The sequence below is a fragment of the Squalius cephalus genome, assembly GCF_949319135.1.
Source record: "Squalius cephalus genome assembly, chromosome: 7".
NCBI classification, from domain to species: domain Eukaryota; kingdom Metazoa; phylum Chordata; class Actinopteri; order Cypriniformes; family Leuciscidae; genus Squalius; species Squalius cephalus.
Window position 1 is genome coordinate 42,014,154 of NC_137128.1, and position 19,296 is coordinate 42,033,449.

Consider the following 19,296-nt stretch of genomic DNA (forward strand, 5'->3'; position numbering starts at 1 on the left):
AATGTTTTAAAAGCTCATAATAAATGTTGCCTACATTTATTTATCATATTAATAGCGTTGTTTAGCATTGTTTATGCTGCCTTCAAAAATCGCTCAGATAAAGGTATCCCAGGAGACAGGAAGTGAAGCTAACATTCGGATTTCAGACTGATGCCTTCCTACCTTGGAATGCATCCTCCGAAGGCAGCATTTATTGCACAAGAGTAAGTGCTTTGAAAACATTATCCATATATTAGGCCTAGCATCCTTTACAAAGTATTATTAAATCATTTACTTGTGGTTTGTGATGCAGCTGCTGTCTAATCCAATACAATTGGCTGATTCATCTTTCATTCCAAAAATCTCCATTACACTGTGTCTCGTTTAGAGGGGACCTATTATGCAAAATTCACTTTTACATGATGTTTGGACATAAATGTGTTTTTAAGCAGTGTCTCAGAACAAGGCCCCGCCCACGACTGCTGACGGACTCTGCCCTATTAGCATAGACCCACCCTGAATGAGCTGTACACAGTCTGCCATGTTTATCTCCTCGCCAGAGCATTTAACAGCAGCATTCAAGTAAGAAATGTATTCTTATTAAAGCTACTAAGCTATTCAGTCAAGAGCAGTGAGTGATTTTCTATTTTTCTTTTCTTGTTTGATTCATAATAACAGCATATTTAAGCTGCTTTGTTACACACAGATTTAATATACACATGTGATTTCTTTACTTGCTGTTTACATTCACAGACATAACCGACTGTTTATGTGAACTTTGTGTGTTTTTGACATAACCTTGTGTGTATCACGCAATAAGACGTGAAATACTGTATAACTTAGTTTAATACTCATGAGACGCACTGTCTGACAGAGTATCCGAGAAATTCTTGTTTCATTGTGATTAATCACTCCACACAACTTTCCATATTCTACCAAAAACTTAATTCTGCCTTTTCTGTGGCAGAAATTGCTTTTTAAGTAGCGCATTTGCTTAAATTCAGCAAATTTCCTGACCAATAATTTGTGGTTAAGACTGTTAAAAGCTTAGCCTAGTGTTTAGCCATTTTGGGCTTGGCCCATTTTTATTTAAATAACTCGATAGCTCATGTTAACTAATGTTAGCAAATGGAACACATATCCTTTATTACTTTTACACTTCATCATGTTAGAACAAATAAAGCTAGAACAAATGCAGAGGATAATCATTTAGACATTTTATTTAGCATTCATTTCATATTTTCACAAGAATGTAGGCTACTGTGGCTGTGCGACTATCTTCTAATTGCACCATATTGGTAGTTCCACTAATATAGTGGTAAATCAGTAACACTTTACAATAAGGTCAATTAGTTAACATTAGTTCACTACTATTGTTCACTACTATGAACAATACTTCTTCAGCATTTATTAATCTTAGTTAATATTAATTTCAAAATGTACTAATACAATATTAAAATCAAAGGTTGTATTTGTTAACATTAGTTAATGCACTGTGAACTAACATGAACAAACAATAATAATATAATAATAATTCATTACATTTAAATAGCGCTTTTCTCAGCACTCAAAGCGCTTTATGGAAGGGGGGAAAATCCTCAACCACCAACAATGTGCAGCATCGCCCTGGATGATGTGACGGCAGCCATATTGTGCCAGAACGCCCACCACACACCAGCTTATTGGTGGAGAGGAGACAATCAGTATATATATGGGGATTATTAGGAGGCCATGATGGACAGAGGCCAGTGTGTAAATTTAGCCAGGATGCCGGGGTTACACCCCTACTCTTTCGAAGAACACCCTGGGATTTAACATCTCATCCGAAGGACGGTGTTTAGACAGTATAGAGTCCCCATCGCTATACTGGGGCGTTGGGTCTCACACAAGACCACAGGGTGAGCGCCCCCTACTGGCCTCACTAACACCTCTTCCAGCAGAATCCTATAAGCTGCATTTACACTGCAAGTCTAATGCACAGATCCGATCTTTTGGCCAGATCCGATTTTTGGGATTTTTTAATTACAGTGAAGTTATCACCTCATTGCTGAGAAATATAATATAAATATAAACCAGCTCTTGAACGTTTCGGTGTTCGCGCAATTTCTTTTCTTTACAAAGATAAATATAAAGTTCCCACCTCAATGAAAAGCCGTGAACGAGCGCACACAGGCACGTCTGCCTCATAATACAACAAAGCTATCTTTGTAAATAAACGTGTCGTCCTCGCCTTGTGGTGGCTTGGAATTCAAAGGGGAATCGGATATGCGTGTTTAGACGTGGGTCGGATGTCCAGATATCGGATATGTATTGTATCTGATTTAAAACAACATTTGCAAGTGGCTCAGATGAGATCTGATGTGAAAAAAATCTGATTTTATGCTTTATGTTCACACGTGGGCAACCAATTCCAATCTGTGTCAGATGTGAGTAAAAGATCGGATTTGTTGTGCCAGTGTCAGGAGGTCTCCCATCCAGGTACTGACCAGGCTCAACCCTGCTTAGCTTCAGTGGGCAAGGGTGATATGGGTGCTGGCAAACAATGAACAGCTGTATTTTTATTAACTAAAATACTGGAACAAATGCATTGCTTATTGTTAGTTCATGTTAGTTAATACAATAACTCATTTTAACTGATGTACCTATTTGTAAAGTGTTACCGGTAAATCTTTTATCCGTTGTAGATAAACCTTTATTTTATTGGGTTTCTCACATAGGCATGTGACGGACCTGCTTCAATCTATCCATAGATTAAGCAGACTTTGCTTTGCTGACTTTTAACAATCAGTATGAACTGTGCTCTCTTTTATGAACTCTTTTTAGAAGAAAGTAAAAGCCAATAGAATCCAGACCACAATTGGTAGTAGCAATCCACTCTGCCACATCAAGAAACACATGCACAAACTTTTTGTTGGATTCATTAGATATATATACATATTGCAGCAAAAGACCAATGTGGACAGGTGTGAAGCAAACTATGAATGTGAACATGTTTGCGGTGATAATAGCAGCTATTTTTTTCCTTTCCACTCTATCTCTTCCCTCAACATGCCGAAGCGATCTGACCAGGATGTAGATGGTTTGTGTGGAGCAAAATATGACGATGACTACTGGTATAAGATACCCTAAAATCTCCAAAAGCAAGAAAAAACTTGTTTTGAGCTTTTCATCCAGCTTTCGGTCATAACAGCCCTCTAATTTTTCTGGGAGAAGGTCTTCATAGTTACAAGCGCAGATCACCGCTATGATCACCCAGATGATAATGCACTCTGTGGTGGCGATAATCCTACTTTTGGGGGCCAGTGCCTTGGTCAGAAACGGAAACCTGACGGCTATGAACCGGTGGATGCTGATGGCTGTAATGATGAAGATACTGCAGTACATGTTGGAGAATTGAGTGCACAGCAGGAACGTACACAATACACTCGGCTCTATTGGACAGAAGGCCTCCAGTATCCTGAAGGGAAGAAAAATAATGGCCAGGCAATCGGCAGCCAGCAGGTTGATCATGTAGATGTGCGTGTCCGTCCAGCACTTGATGTGACAGAACATGTATAGAGCCGTGATGTTGAAGGAAGAGGCCACTATGAAGATAGATATGTAGGCCACACGATCAAAGAGATGGAACGATGCATCTGGGTGGTACATCGGTGAACTGCAGTTGAAGTCAATCTAGAAGACAACCAGTAATATTGTATGAAGGGTTAGTTATTTCAGTGGGGAAGCAGCTTGCAGAGGTTACACACGTTAGATGTCACCTTACTGTCACAATGTTTGAGTAATCAAACCCCACATAAAATGATGAGAATGCCATTGCATTACACACCAAATATTTAAATACATAGAGCTCAAAGGCTGCTGATACTTCACTTTTCTTCATAATTCCTGCTCGTTCTTCCTTTGGAGAACATGTCAAACCTTCTCTGAGAAAACCTTCTCTGTTTCTGTGGTTTTCATTGAAAGTGTGAAATAAGTTCTTCTCAAGTTCACATTGCTGTAGTGGAATAGTTTATCACATTAAAGGGATAGTTCACCTAAAAAATGTAAATTCTTTCATCATTTACACAATGGAAGTCAATGTGGCCCATCAACCCATCAATTAAGTTTGATTACACATATTCTTTCAAATATCTTCTTTTCTGTTCAGCAGAAGAAAGAAATTCAGGTTTAAAAACTTGAGGGTGAGTAAATGATGACAGAATTTTCCTTTTGGGTGAACTATCCCTTTAACTATGAACATGTTCCACTAACATTTCACGTGTCCAAATACATTTTGATGAACACTTAATCTTGTTATATCATTTAAAGTCTAATAAACTTGTTTTTTTATGTAATATCTAACCTGAGAATGTGCTTTCTGCTAAATAAATACCACATGGTTTGATATTGATCTAATGCAATGATTTTCACAAATGTGGCTTAAGCATCTAAACATTTTTAGGGTCCCTGTACTTCAGAGTATAGAGAGCAAAGAGCAGATAAGCATGGTAAAACATTGAGCTTGCTGTAACAAACACTGTGGTTTGAAATCATCACGTATGCCTATCTTTTTACGTAGACGAGGACAGGAAGTGAAGAACAGTGTGGTTAGACAAAACTTATAGCTCTAGGTTTGTAATGAATAATAAGTTTATTTACAAAAAAAGTGCTTCAGTTGTTTATGATATGATGTTCAAAATCATAGCATGTACAAAGTTTTTAATGATCCCACATTTATAATAATATGTTTTGCTAGTATATTTCTGTTACAGTGTGTATGATTACATTCATAGATAATTGTTTTAAAATTTGATATATGATTTTAGTGTTTAATGTTATTTTTTATAGCTCTTTATTTTTATTGTTGTTGCTAAATATTAAAGGAATAAATAAGTATATAAATAAATTTGACATTGACATTGAAGATATCATAATCAAAATAATTCTGTAAACTACTCTTGATCACTAAAAAACTCTTCCAGGTAAAAATCGTCAGTTGTCATGTTAATGAAACAATTATAATTTTTTTTTTTTACTTCCAATTATTCCTTCATTTCCATGATTAACAACAAGATCAACTCACCATGGTTTACTGCTTGTTCTTCTCTCAGCACCGCTGCTCTCAATGGTGTGATAAGTGCTGTGTTTTAAAGAACTGAAATGCGAAAGTCGGCTGTGTGCTGCGTGACCTGTTGCGTATCCTCTGCTGATGCTGAATGATGTGGTGAGTTCTGATTGAACTTCAATGAACTGTAAAATGTCAGACTCTCACTGCTTGTTACATTTTTCCATCGGAAGTTTTGGTTACATGCAATTCTTATATGGTTTGCCACACTGTGAAATGCATGCATGCATGGAAAAAATTTGTGGTGTTTGCTCATTCAACCATGACGCTTAAAGGCAGGGTAGGCGATTTGTTTCAGAATTTTTTTTTGTTATTCTGGTTGAAAGTCTCTACAAACACTAAGTTAAGTGGTCTAAATGTATTTATATGTATATATCTCGTCTGTGGAAGGCATAGGACCATAAAACGTTCGTTCAATCATTGCATTCGGTCCTGTCTCCTACTTGCCTGTCAACATACTATATGTATTTCCATACCTCCGTGCACCTGCTCATGCAGACGTCACACATCATCACTGTTTCATGCTCTGCAGAGTTAGACAGACGTCAGTCACTGAGCACCACAACAGAAACAGCAGCACCAACTTTAGTTCCACCTTTAACCGTTCCGGAAAAAAGAGTCCACCCTCAAGTTTTGATTATATTCTGGTCTCTAGATAGTCCTAGATGTAAGTTTTTTAGCTTTTAATATGAATATGTGTCACAAATCAAGCCTCTGTGATTCCTCCCACTCGCCACCAGAGGGCATCATCTCCCGAATATTAACATTACACATTTTCACTCCATTTCCCATAACCCCGTGCCTGGTACTGATTATCTGCACACCTGCCTCTCATCACCCGGGCTATTTATACAGCCCTTCTCCACTGCTTCAGTGCTTGTTTCACTCTGGTTGACATTTCTGAGCGGTTTCCCTGTTTATACTGATTCCTCGTTTACTGATCCTGGACTGTTCTACTTGTTTCGACCCTCTGCTTCATGCCATTGTGACCCTGCTTTGTTTGACTGGATTTATGCTTTACTGTTTGCTGCCTGCCCTAATTATCTGCCTGCCCATCGACTACGATTGTGGATTGCCTAAGATAAATCCTTTGCTGGTGATTGACCCCTGCCTGATTGTGTTACGTTTACTATTACCAATAAAGATACTGCAAATGGATCTCAACGACACTGCCTCATCATTACAATATGTTAGCCTTAAAGCTACACTGTGTAGGATTTACTCCCATCTAGCGGTGAAATTGTATATGACTACCAACTGAATATTACTTTCTAACTCCTCCCATTCCGAAGGCGTTTTAACTCCTACAGTGGCCGTATTATTTCAAATCTGCCGCAAACGCAAGCAAATCTCCCTCTCGCATTTGTCACGGTGCTACTGCGTGTAAAAACGCGAAAGGCGAAGCTTGTATGTCCCTCTTTGTCTAATGTATTTTCAAGATGGATGCGCAACATGGCTGCCGCCATTCAAGCGACTCGTTCGTATGTATTCTAAATGGCAGATTATACACTTACGAGAATACTTAATTAGTTGGTTGAAGTGATTACACATTAATGAGAACGTATAATTTTGAAATAACAACGTGTTTTTTTGCTAAAAATCAACTTAAAATATTACACAGTGTAGCTTTAAGGGAATGAATAGTGTTCCAAAACAATGACAAAATTCACATTTAGGAGATATAAGCGTTCAAAACTTACAGTCTCTCACTTCCGCTAAAATGGATCACGGATTTTTATGACATCACCATGGACTTCAGCTTCTCACCACATATTCTGTCCAATCAAAAGCTCTCTAGAATCTAAAGCATCTCGCACCCTGTGCTATAAATACCACCTGGCCAAAGCGATCATTGACTCGTCATGGAGCAATATGGGTTGGAGATGTGTGTTCGGTTGCTCAAACGTTCAAGTTTTATTCTGTTTTCCAACTGTACGTTGGTTAAGAGTGAAATGGCTAAAATTAATTCACACCTCTACTATTGAATCTAACGTAAGTGCTCGGATTCGCTTAAATGGAGCTGTCAAGTACGACTTGCAGTCTGTGAGGTAAACTAAACGCTATTGGCTATTTGAAAAGGGGGAGGAGCCATTCAATATGTCCCGCCTTCTGTTTCAGTGAAAATTACGTCATATAAAGCTGTGCGTTCCAAGGCACTGCAGTGGGCCTTTAATATAAGTCTATTTTTTTGTTGTTGCTGTTTTATTTGCAAACCGCCCTAAAACCTTGTAGATTGTTAATAAAATGAGTTTATTTAGTGTCTAGTGAGTAAGTAATAGAGCCAGGAATACAATTATTTCTCAAAGTCGGCATGAAACTGAAGTTGCGATAGTCTTTACTTCCTTATTATGACGTATATCTGAGTGAAACGGCTTCTCGAACAAGAAAAAACATGTAGGGTGGGACTTGACTTTGTTCATGGGGAATTGATTGATTATTTTTGGTTTGCTATTGGTTGATCTCATGTGAGTGACAGGTTGCCCCGCCCTCATGCCAGTAAACACATCATCAGAGAAGAGATGTTGCTGCACAGATAAATCATTTATAATAAATACTGCAATATTGAATATTCCATAAATTTAATAAAAAAATAAAATAAAAAGCAGAAACAAAAACAATTGTCCAATTTGATTTCATGGTGACTTTAAAGATATTGTGAGAATCAGGACACTGGCGCCTGCCGGCATGACAGTCTGGTTTATTCATGTCAACCTCGTACACATGATTCAACATAATTTCTTTCTTTTCTCAGTCTCTCTCTTTCTCTCTCTCTCTCTGTTTTCTTTCTTTATTTGTTCGTGTACCATATTGTAGTTTGAATGTAGTGAATCAGAACAGTTTTTTTCCAGACCACTCTTTTTATTCTTTCTCAAAATTGCTTTTCTTCGCATCTTTAGAATCTCCAGGGGACGAAAAAAAGATAGATTGATGTGTATCTAAATACACATTCCAGGGTCATAGTCTGGGGTCTCTGTGATTGAAACAGCGGTTTCTCTCTTGCTGGAACGGTCTGGACGGCATCTTTTTTCCTTGATGGAACATCCAAAGTTGGTCAGCTGAACACTTCTGTTGGAGACCCAGGTACATAAACCTGCTTGTATCAAATCAATCAAAACTTTCAATGAAGCTTTACCAATTTTTGCAGACAAATTTATTATATTAACTTGAATTAATGTATGAATTAGAAATGTGAACAAATTTGATCAGCTGAAGCTGTTATAAAATAGGCGATATCCCCAAGAAATCCCCAACTTTGACCGTATATGTCAGAAAGGGTTGAATGAAAGACAGAAATAAAAGGCTGAATCTATTTGCAAGCATAGCAACATCTCATACTTCCTGCACTGTTCTGTTTACAACATCCTCTTGTCTCACTATTTTATTATTTATAATAGCATTTGTTTCTCTCTGTTGCTGTTGTTCTTGTGTTGACAACTGAATCAAATTCTTCTGTATCTCTACAGTGGTTCTTGGTTCCTTAGGGAAAGATCTATCTTGTATTCTTTTACTTTAATAAACACCGGAGCTCCATAGCGAAGGATTTTAGACATATAAAAAGGGTTGGTTAAAAGCATGCCTATTCTGTGAGATAAGCATTTATAGTAAGTTCTGTTCAGCAAACTTTTTTCAGACCCTCTCTTGCTCTAGAAAGTTTCCTTTTTACATGTGTGTGTGTGTGTGTGTGTGTCATTTAGTCTGTTTTTGGGTTTCCTTCTTTGCATCTGATCTGCTGGTAAGTCCCTGGTAAGATGTTATCTTTGAGCAACTTGCACATGTATTTTTAGTTTCTTTAGCTAGCATTTTGAAAAACATATTTTATCATGATTTCTCATAGCACTCTCACATAACATCCTAATGTAGCTGTGAATTTTAACTACTGTTTCATCAATGTTTACTCATCACCAAAAACAGACAAATTACTAGTTTTTGAAAATGAACCACATTTTTAACTGCCTGTTGATTCCCCTATTCTATCTATCTATCTATCTATCTATCTATCTATCTATCTATCTATCTATCTATCTATCTATCTATCTATCTATCTATCTATCTATCTATCTATCTATCTATCTATCTATCTATCTGTCTGTCTGTCTGTCTGTCTGTCTGTCTGTCTGTCTATCCATTCTTCTCACCCTCATATGTATGTGGTTTAATTTCCCGCTAATATGCTATAAATGTTTCTCTCTCTCTCTCTCTCTCTCTCTCTCTCTCTCTCTCTCTCTCTCTCTCTCTCTCTCTCTCTCTCTCTCTCTCTCTCTCTCTCTCTCTCTCTCCAGTGTGAAGTGCAGTGTGCTCACTGTCAGAAAGTGTTAGGAGATTACCATATATATGCTGTGGCTGCTGGTGTGTCCCTGCTGCATGTGCTGCTCGCTGTGAATACTGATTCTGAGTCTTACATCAGCTCAAGTGCTGTGTGAATATGCTAAGCAAGCACTAACGCTGCAGAGTTGTAATAGCCCTGACCATCGAGACTCATTAAAACTCTCTGTTTCTCACCAATGATTCTCTCTCTCTCTCTCTCTCTCTCTCTCTCTCTCTCTCTCTCTCTCTCTCTCTCTCTCTCTCTCTCTCTCTCTCTCTCTCTCTCTCTCTCTCTCTCTTATAGAATAGTGGGAGGAGAAAGAAATAAAACTGCGTAACCTCTGAACGACCTCCTGAAGTTTGAGAAACTTCAGGACGAGAGCGAACGAGAGAGAGAGGTAACGCTGAAAGTGAGAGTGTCTTGTTTAACTGAAAGTGAGAATGATGGTATTAAAATGAAGTAGAATAGCTGTAACCATGGACACCAGCTAAATGGAAAGATGATGTTTTTCTTTTTTTGAATGATGGGTTGGTATTGTGTGAACGAAGGACAGGAGTGAACAAACGTTGAGAGATAGAGAAAGAGAGAGAGAGAGAGCAGCAAAATTATAGAAAATAGTGTTTTCAGTAACTAGATGTTTAATTGAGTTAAACAGGAAGAGAATGTGAGGTGAATTAGAACCCATGGTGGTCTTTATGGGGTGAGACTGGGCCTGTGGGGGATTACAGTAAAATTAGGTCACCAAACAGAGAGTTCTGTCATCTTTCTATAGTTCATCTGTACATTGGTGTTGTTTTGCTTTGATTTCTAAGTATGTGGATGATATTAGATCCATCTGCTTTCCTGCTTTCTTTCTTTCCTTCTTTACAGAGACTCCAAGGGGACATGGTAATAAAAAAATAGGGTAATTGTAATTTTATGTTTCAGAAGGGTGCTCATGAGCGCCCCCTTTGCGGTTCATACCTCAATGCACACTTCAGCAGACTTCTTCTCGACAGTCAAAGTGGCGTTATGACTTGTAGGAAGACCGCGAGTGTTTAGGGTACCAAATTGGACACCCTACGGTCTTGTGGACTTAACTGACAACCATTGTAAGTCCACATGTAGTGTGCCATTTGGGACAGGGCCATGCTGGGTTTTGAGTAGGTCAGAGAAACATAAACACTATACGTAAGGAATAATTGATGATGGGCTGTTGAATTATTAGAAAAATAATGCACACACAGGTGGTAATGTGGCCACGATGCAAATATAATAAAAGCGAAACTGTAGGTTTATCTGCTTCAAGAACAGTGCCGTTATTACCTCGCTAGTGAGAAATGTCCTGTAGTTTTTAGGTTGCTAAACTATTTTACTGACAAAACCATCAGAGCAGCGCTGACAACACGTTTCTGTGCGAGTGTGTGTCCGTACTGTATGTGTGTGCGTTTGAGTGGGAGAAAGAGAGTATGTGCTTTTCCATAATAAATAATACATGCATAATACATAATAAAACTTAATTTTGTGGCAAAAAAACATGGAAATAATTTGTCGTTTTTATCCTATTGCTTACTATATTTATTTGCTTGGTCAGTGACATTACTGAAATCATTTGGCAAAGTGATATGGAACTGTAATGCGGTCAAGGCCTGCCTGGAATTACTTAGCTGTGCATTTAATAATTGCACACCTAGGAACGTTCGTCAACCAATCAGATTCAAGCATTCAACAGCTCCTAGAATAAAGAGAAAAACAAACAAAAAGAAAGTAAATCATAACAAAATATGAGGATTAACATACAGCTGTGGTTTTTCTTCAGTGGGGTTTATTTGTTAGTCAAATCTATCTGTCTCTTTGAGCTCTTTAGTGTGCACTAACATGAAGGTGACATGTTGTTGCTAATCAGCCAATCCCTGCCGTTATATGGGTCAGACTCACATGGCAAGGCATGCTGGCTGACTCAACGGCAGTAAACAGGCTCACTCGCTCACCCGTTTCCACAGCAACACCGTCCCTGCCCTTTCTACGTGTTCTCAATGGCTCCGCAAGCATCTGCTTCCTCTCACCAGCCGGAACATTTGCAGGGAAATTTGCCTCACAAATCAGAGACACATCACTCATGCGTGCTTTTGTCCATCTTGTTGGTGACGTGTGATTATGTTCTTTGCCAAATGGGTAAAAATTATATGATTCTACTTGTTTTTCTCTTTCAGATTCTCTAGATGGGTGTGACACATGTCCTTCTGTCATTTAGTATTTATACATCTGTCATTTAGTATTTATAAAGCAGGCGTATTGTTCACTTGGAAAGGTACAGGTAGAAGTAATGTTTTTGTTGACCAATGCCACACATGCCAGTCATACCACAGATATCCTACAACAGTACAATCTCATTTAAATACTCCTGGTTTCTATTTGCATTATAACAATTTCTGTTGAAGGTTGCAATAGCCAGGTGGTGATAGAAATGTGTTTTCCCCTCTTATATCACTTTAAAAGGTCTTGGTGTTTTCTCACTTTTATGTTCATGTGGTGAAGGACAGATCATTCTAGGACAGTCAAACTAGCTGTTGTGAGATGGGTTTGGCTATAGCTGGCAAATTGGTGCATGCCCGCAAATAACAATTACATAATGTTTCTGATATTGAACAAGAGTGAAGTAGGTGTAGTATTGTTTAAAGAGCTTTTGCCCAAAGGTGTGTCAAAGCTACTGTAAGAATTTAGAAATGCCGGGCAGTCTGGTTGAGGAACGACCACTCCCGAGAAGACAAAGGACCTTCCTGGAAATTAACATTTGACTCTCTCTTGAGAAACTAGCATCCCCGAGTCAATCACCTCCCCATGTTGTCTCTCTCTCATGCTGAGATCACCAGATATACACCCAAAAATTTATATGGTTTAGTGTGAATAATTATCATGCATGTTTGGTATCATTTGAAATGTCTCAGTGCGACTGGTACAGATGTCTCATTCCCAAAGAAGTAAAAATGAAAAATGAAAAAAAAAATGCAAATTCCCATTGTTAGCAAATGTTTCCATGTGAAAGAAGTTTCTGTCTATATAAGGAATGCAACAAGAGGCTCAGGGCGATTTGTAACTCAAATTAGCCCATGATGCAGAGTGTATGCAAAACACTTCGCATCATGTATTTTAAAATTGTCAGGTTCACATCTTCTCTCTTTATTCCAGAGCATTTGATGTTTTGTATTTATTATGTTTGAACTGATTATGAAATTGGCATGATACATTTACCTGACACAATAAATTGATACATTTGATTTTATTCCGACTGACTCTGAAATTGTTTTCCCAAGTAGATTAAACGGATTCGTATGTTACCGCAAGTTTTGCATCAGATTATTGACGACTAATATTTGGCACTAATTCAAGTGCATGTGTTTTGCAAAGATAAGAAGTGAATTTCCGTTTAGGGCAGCAAAAATTCTGCTTGACCAACCTAAATCTGGGTGTGTCTTACCTCTGTTTTAATTTAATGTTACTTTAGATAAGTGTACGTGGAAACCAAAGCTATTATAAGACAAGTAAAGTTGGTCAACTTATATCTGTAGTAGTGGCCATACCTCTAACATTACTTAGACCAAGTAAAGGTTACTTTAATTTCAAGTGCAATCACGGGGGCTATACCAAAGTATCTTTGATTGTGTAAGTGTGACTGTGTGAATGTGACCAATCTCAGGTATATAACAATTACCTCTGTTTAGTTAGGCTACCCGAGATTGTGATCGTGAGACCTATGTTAAACAAGGTGTGAGGACCTCTGAGCGACATAGCTTCCTAATATGAATGGGTAAAATATAAGTAAAGAGTTAAATAGAACAATCAAATGTATTGCTAAACTATTATATAATTGACCAATAACCAATTGGCAATCTAACTTAAATTCGAGGTTGTGATAAAATGGAGTCAGATATAAAATGGAGTCAGATAAAAGCTTAAATGGAATTAAATTACTTTGCCATGCAGAAAGACAGTAACACGCAGAGACCTTCACCCGTTCTGGCGGAAACCCCCGTTTGGACTGATAAACGGCCTTACACTACATTGCTATGGCTTTCTGTATGGACCAGTCTTGTTATTGTTGACTAAAACTAAAACTATTAAAATGGTTTTCATTAATTGAATAAATATAAATATTAGATAGCCCTTAAATATTAAAAGCCCTTAAACTTATAAAAACTTAAATGAAAATTAGAAATGTTGCTTTAGCAACAAAATGTAATAAAATAAGTTTAAGTTTAATATAAATATTTAAAGGGATGGTTGCTTATGATTTCACTTTTCTAACTTTAGTTAGTGTGTAATGTTGCTGCAACATCTGCAAAGTTACAACGCCCAAAGTTAAACTAAAACACTAAAATAACACTGGTATTGTTACAATCCTCAGTCACCAGACCAGCCACCTCAGCACACTATGTTTCCCATAATCCTCTCTGGCTACCATTGCACACTCACCAACCACCACACCTGTCTGCCATCAGCCTCATCAGTTCTTCCATAAAGGCCAGCACCAAACACACATGCTTGTCTGGTCTCGTCATTCAACCCTCAACGATACCTTCCAGTTACTCACCTGTTTACATCCCATGTGTGTCTCAAATAAACTCTGTTTGGATTTTACCTTTGTCTGCATTCTTCTGTTCCATGACAGAAGACCAGACCTAAGATGGATAATGCAACTCGATTTGCTGTTGTGGCTTGTGAGAGCCTGGACTTTTTTGTTTTTACAGAGAAAAAAAAGCTTTTTTGTTTTGCCTTTTTGTCGTTACCAGCCGCTTTGACGACGAGACCCTGAACTCATTGTTCTGGATCGGGGTGAATTACCATCACCCCGTAGACCTCCCAGACATCTATGGGCTGGACTGGAGGGACGCTATCATCTGGTGTCTGGAGAGTGTTTACCCCCAATCCAGAACACATCCATACGTAGAGTCTGTTCCACCACCATCGACCACAGAGGAAACATGTGAGCACAGACAGAGAGCTACCACCCACTGCGACACGGCAGCCAGTGCCCGAAGATAAGAGGTCAGCGCGGACCCTCGTCCCGTAAGAGGAGCCCCCCAGTGAGTCTAACCAGGGGTGTAAGCCCACGACATCAGTGGCTGAGGATATTTTGATGGATTCTGGGACTGAAGACTGGCTGATTGACTTCAGCGTGGGAGTATTTCTGATTTATCATCGCTGTTCCTAGACAGCACCATGGACTGTATGAACTTTTTTCTTGTTTCCTCTGAACCTTCCTCACTGTTTCTAGACTGCACAGACACCTGCATGGACAGTGTGTTGTTACCTTCAACCCTGTCTAGCCTTCATCTGCCTCCGTCACTGCCCTGCTCAGCCAGTCCTCCTGCCTCTGCTGGAGGTTGTCAGCCCTTTGCCATCTCCTGCAATGCCAAGCACTCACGTCAAGCCTCAGGTCCTGCAACCACCATCAGTGCCTGAGCGGATAGATCCAGTGGCTACGCCTCTGGCCTGAGATCGCTCCATCTCGGTCCGTCGACCTGTCGGCTCCACCAGACACCCTCGGCCTTTCGACTCTCCCGCGTTCCCTCATCCCACCGGCTCCCCCTTGCTCAGTTGTCACACCACCTCTGCCACGGACTTGCGGATCCACGCTCCAACCCTACGGCTGTAGAGGGCTCCTCCTTCCCTTCGGATACACCTCAGTCCTCCGTCACACTGGCATCGCCTCAGTCCTCGGACAGTCTGGCTCCTCCTCAGACGATCACCGCTGCGGCATTGTCTAGACCTCCTGTGCCAGCAATGTCTCTCTGCTCTATCGACTCTCTGTCTGCGACCTGGGATCCATCGGCTCCGCCTCGGTCGGTCGTACCCAAGTGGACGTCAGCCTCTACTCCACCTTGACAATCACCACACCTGTCACCTGTTTACATCATGTGTGTCTCATACTCTCTTTATCTGCGCTCTTCTGTTCCATAACAGGTATGGACAGAAATAGCCATTTTTGCTAGCAAAATAAAATTTCTTATGCCATTTTTCCTTTACATCTATAATAATTATAAGTAGTATTGTGGTTATTATAATTAATGTATTATTTTTTATTGGCCGGGATAGCTAAGATTTGATCATGTTGCTATGCATTTTGGTTGGTTTTAACATTGCTCAGGTGCTGAAACATTATAACGTTTTTAAAGAGCAAATTAGAAGAATTAAATGGGGAAATATACAGGGTCAATAGACGCCATTTGTAGGCAGCCAATGAAGATCATAGGCTAGCATATGCGAATGTGTTATATTGTTATATGTAACAGGAAGTGAAACTTGAATTGCTGCTGACTCTTTTCAGTGGTTCAGAATCGATTCTTTCTTTAAGGAGACAATAAATTTACTGGTCAATCACTTTGATCTTTAAAACTTTGCAGACGTTTCACATTCACAAACAAGCTATATTACAATGCATGAAAGGTAATATTTGAAAAAGCATAATAGGGTCACTTTAAAGGGGTGGTTGAATATGATTTCACTTTTCTAACTTTAGTTAGTGTGTAATGTTGCTGTTTGAGCATAAACATACACACTCTGGGGACTTCAGAGATTTATTTTACATCTTGTGAAAAGGGCAATATACCACCCCTTTAAATTAAAGAATAGATTCTGATAGTGATATCTAAAGGTGGCCCAAGAGACAAAGAGGGGGAGGGAAACAGGAATAAGGATGAGAGAGAGAATGGAAGGAGAGAACATAAGGTGAGAGAGTGTGTTTTCACTGACACACTGACCTGATAGTGTGTTGCCTGGATTCACATCAGATAACCAGGCTCAAGCCAGTGGAGATTAGAAAGCTTTTGAAATGGTGGAAAAGCAAGGGATTAGAGGGAGCGATGGAGGTAGCGGGATTAGAGCACCATGCAAACACAGGATCAAACATAATCCCTGTGAATGCTGAAACCTCCATCTTGGTTAGGGGATTTTTGACCCATGGACACCTCATCAGTCCACCATGATGAGTTTATGATCCACCCGTTTACTCTATTCATCAACGCCTCTGTTGCAATGTGTGTGTGTTTTTTTTAATGCATTAATATTATTTGTTTTAGGATTACATTATTAAACTATAGATTTAAATGTGAGTGGTTGTAAAACTCGATAGCAGCATGTTGCTCTATGGTTTTATGGGTCATTGTTAGTTCATTGCTATGGTTTTCTGGATGGTTACTAGGTGATTGTTTACAGGCCTAAGTCAAAAAAGCCCACCTCCATGGTATTCTGGTTCCTAAATGTTGGGTCCCTCCTTCAAAGTCCAGATTTATCTTCCATCAGGCAGAAATTGTAAGTATGAATGCCTCGAAAAGTAATGACACACATAAGCTACATGATGTAATGTATCATTCATGTCCACAGCACAAATGGTTCTTCTGTACTAGAACAAACAGATCATTCCCTTTACATTTCTCCTTCCATCAAGCACAACTGAAAGAGGTAGCATTGTCTTAAGAAAGAAAACAGCACGACTTTAATCAAAGAAGACAAATTGTTTTAGTGACTTTACAAGTCAATTACGTATCAAACTTGTTTTAACAGATTATTTTGGGGATAATTTTGCCGATGATGTTGTGGTTGGTAGATGTATTTTTAAAGTGATTTTTAAAATATTTTTATATTTATTTATCAATTTTGCATTGAAATTCTGTCTGATGTATTTACCTTGCCCTTGGATTGCAAGGCATACAAAAAAAATACTTAGAGTAAGGGGTTTGTTTAAATCAAAGCGTTAGCAAATAACTATTTATTATTCACACAGTACATTATATCTGTAAGGTGCCTAACTGTTCAAGAACAACCTGCTTTATTGACCTTTTGTAACCAAAATAGATTTTAATACATTGTTTGTTTGCAGCGTGACAGCCTGATTCATGTTTTAGCCTACTAAATGTTTTTTTTTAAATGTGTCATCCCCTAAACATTTTATTATTCTTAATATCCATCTGTCATGAATCATAACTACATTCTCTCTCACTGTTTCTACAGATAAAACCTGATTCGCTCAGCCCTGCCCCCAACGCTTTCGATAACTCTGCGTTTACGTAGGTTTAGGGTCAGAATGTCACGGCTGTTGCTATTAGTAACCGAACACGCATGAGGGAACACAGGAAAGGTTTCTATGTAGAGAATCGAACGAGCTCAACAACCAAACAAAAGATGTAACAGTGGCGTACACCTTTTAATCAGGAACAAAACTCTTGGATTTGTTCTGAAAGTATTCTGTTATGGCTGGATTATCTTCTACAACCATGATGTTTATTGAATGAAAGAGACAGACAGATGAGCAGATGAGTGGAGAGATGAAAGACAGAGAGTAGCAGGCGGCGCACCAGGCCAGTCTGGTGAACGAAGAGAAATAAACAGATCAGAAAAAAGGCATCAAAAAGAAAAGGAGAAGAGCAGGTCCTCCAGGGCAGCAAGCCTCGAGATGGACGGGAGAAGCAGACATGGATGAAACGGTCATAGAGCGACAACAGCGACGGATGGGGGAGGAGGAGGACAAACAGAGAGCCGCTTTGAGTGGTTGTTCCACTAACCTACTTACTGTAATCTTTGTGTGTTTCATAAGAGCCCCTGCCAGAGAATTGCATCATCAAGCTTTAACACTTGCACTCGCTGCTCGTTATTGTCATTTACGATTTTGAAAGGTGCATAAATCATATGCACATGGCACATGTATTTTTTTGTCTACATATTGGCTCATAATTTGGTGCCCAGATGCTTTAATTGTGTAGATGGAGCAAGGAACACAAAAACACGTTTGTTTGTTTTCCTGTCAGGAATGAGTCTGTGGTTGTCTGAAATATTCAAATGTGTTTAATATATTTTCTTTTGCAACTATAAGTGATTGATTTTATTTCTTAAGCTATAGGGTTAATGCCCCCTCCCCTCCTCTAAATAAATAAATTAATAATAAATAATTAGCCTGTTCAAGCCTCCGGCAGGCCTTCAAGGATTACATAACCATCTGTCATAACTATGGGACCAGCTTGTATTTTTATTCCTTATGACTGAGGGATTTATTTTGCCTGGTTTGATTAATATAAGAGCCATTTTGCAGAATAATCCTTCAAATGTCTCTTTAATGGGTGTTTGGGGGTGTGCACATAGGAAGGAACTGGCATTGATCATAGTTTTAAACACATCCAACATTTAAATGTGACATTTAGAATGTTTCCAGTTAGTTGTACACTGTAAAATGACTCTGTATAAAATACTTACTTCATTCACTGTAATTCACTGAAATATAAAGAAAACACATGCTGTCACATTTGTGTTCTGTTTAGTTTGTCTTTCTTATCCACCTGTCATTACGTCACGTATCGTCTTCACTGTCTTAAACAGTTCATCCGTATCACCTGTGTTTAGTTTATCATCATCCTCATCTGTATCACCGATGTTCTATTAATCAGTGTCATCTGTGTCTGTAAAGTTCCTTCTGTTCAGTCTGCCATTGTCCGTTCTCAGTCCTATTTAGTATGTGTACATTCCGCCTGTCTGTACCTGTTGGAATTATATTGTAAGTAAAAGTTTGTATTGGAGCTTTTGACTCTTCGTCTTCTTCTGCCTACACCACACCGTGACAGAAGAACGGACTGCCCAAAATGGACGATAGGGCCAGAATAATCATCCTGGCTCAGGACAGCCCTAAACTTTTTTCTTTTATAAAGAACTTAATGTGTCTTGCCGCCACCAGCGCCCTGGACGTCGAGACCCTAAGGACCTTGTTCTGGATTGGGGCAACTTTCCACCACCATAGCGACCTCCCAGACACTGCAGGATTGGACTGGAAAGAGACCGTTAATAGGTGTCTGGAGAGCGCCGCACCCCGATCCAGAACACTGCCTGACCAGCCTGATCTTCACGTCGCGCCTGACGAACTTGTTCTTCATGTCATGCCCGC

At 39.1% G+C, this 19,296-nt stretch overlaps 1 protein-coding gene across 1 annotated transcript; it reads right to left on the reverse strand.

Moving 5' to 3' along the window:
* Positions 1 to 1,179: 1,179 nt before the first annotated feature.
* Positions 1,180 to 5,246, reverse strand: LOC307162420 (G-protein coupled receptor 55). The gene is made up of 2 exons (XM_079877688.1): positions 5,042 to 5,246; positions 1,180 to 3,651 (listed from the first exon to the last, which is right to left on the reverse strand). The coding sequence occupies exons 1-2, from the start codon at positions 5,042 to 5,044 to the stop codon at positions 2,764 to 2,766; spliced, it is 891 nt and encodes a 296-aa protein (XP_079733814.1). The 5' UTR covers positions 5,045 to 5,246; the 3' UTR covers positions 1,180 to 2,763.
* Between the last annotated feature and the right edge of the window lie 14,050 nt (positions 5,247 to 19,296).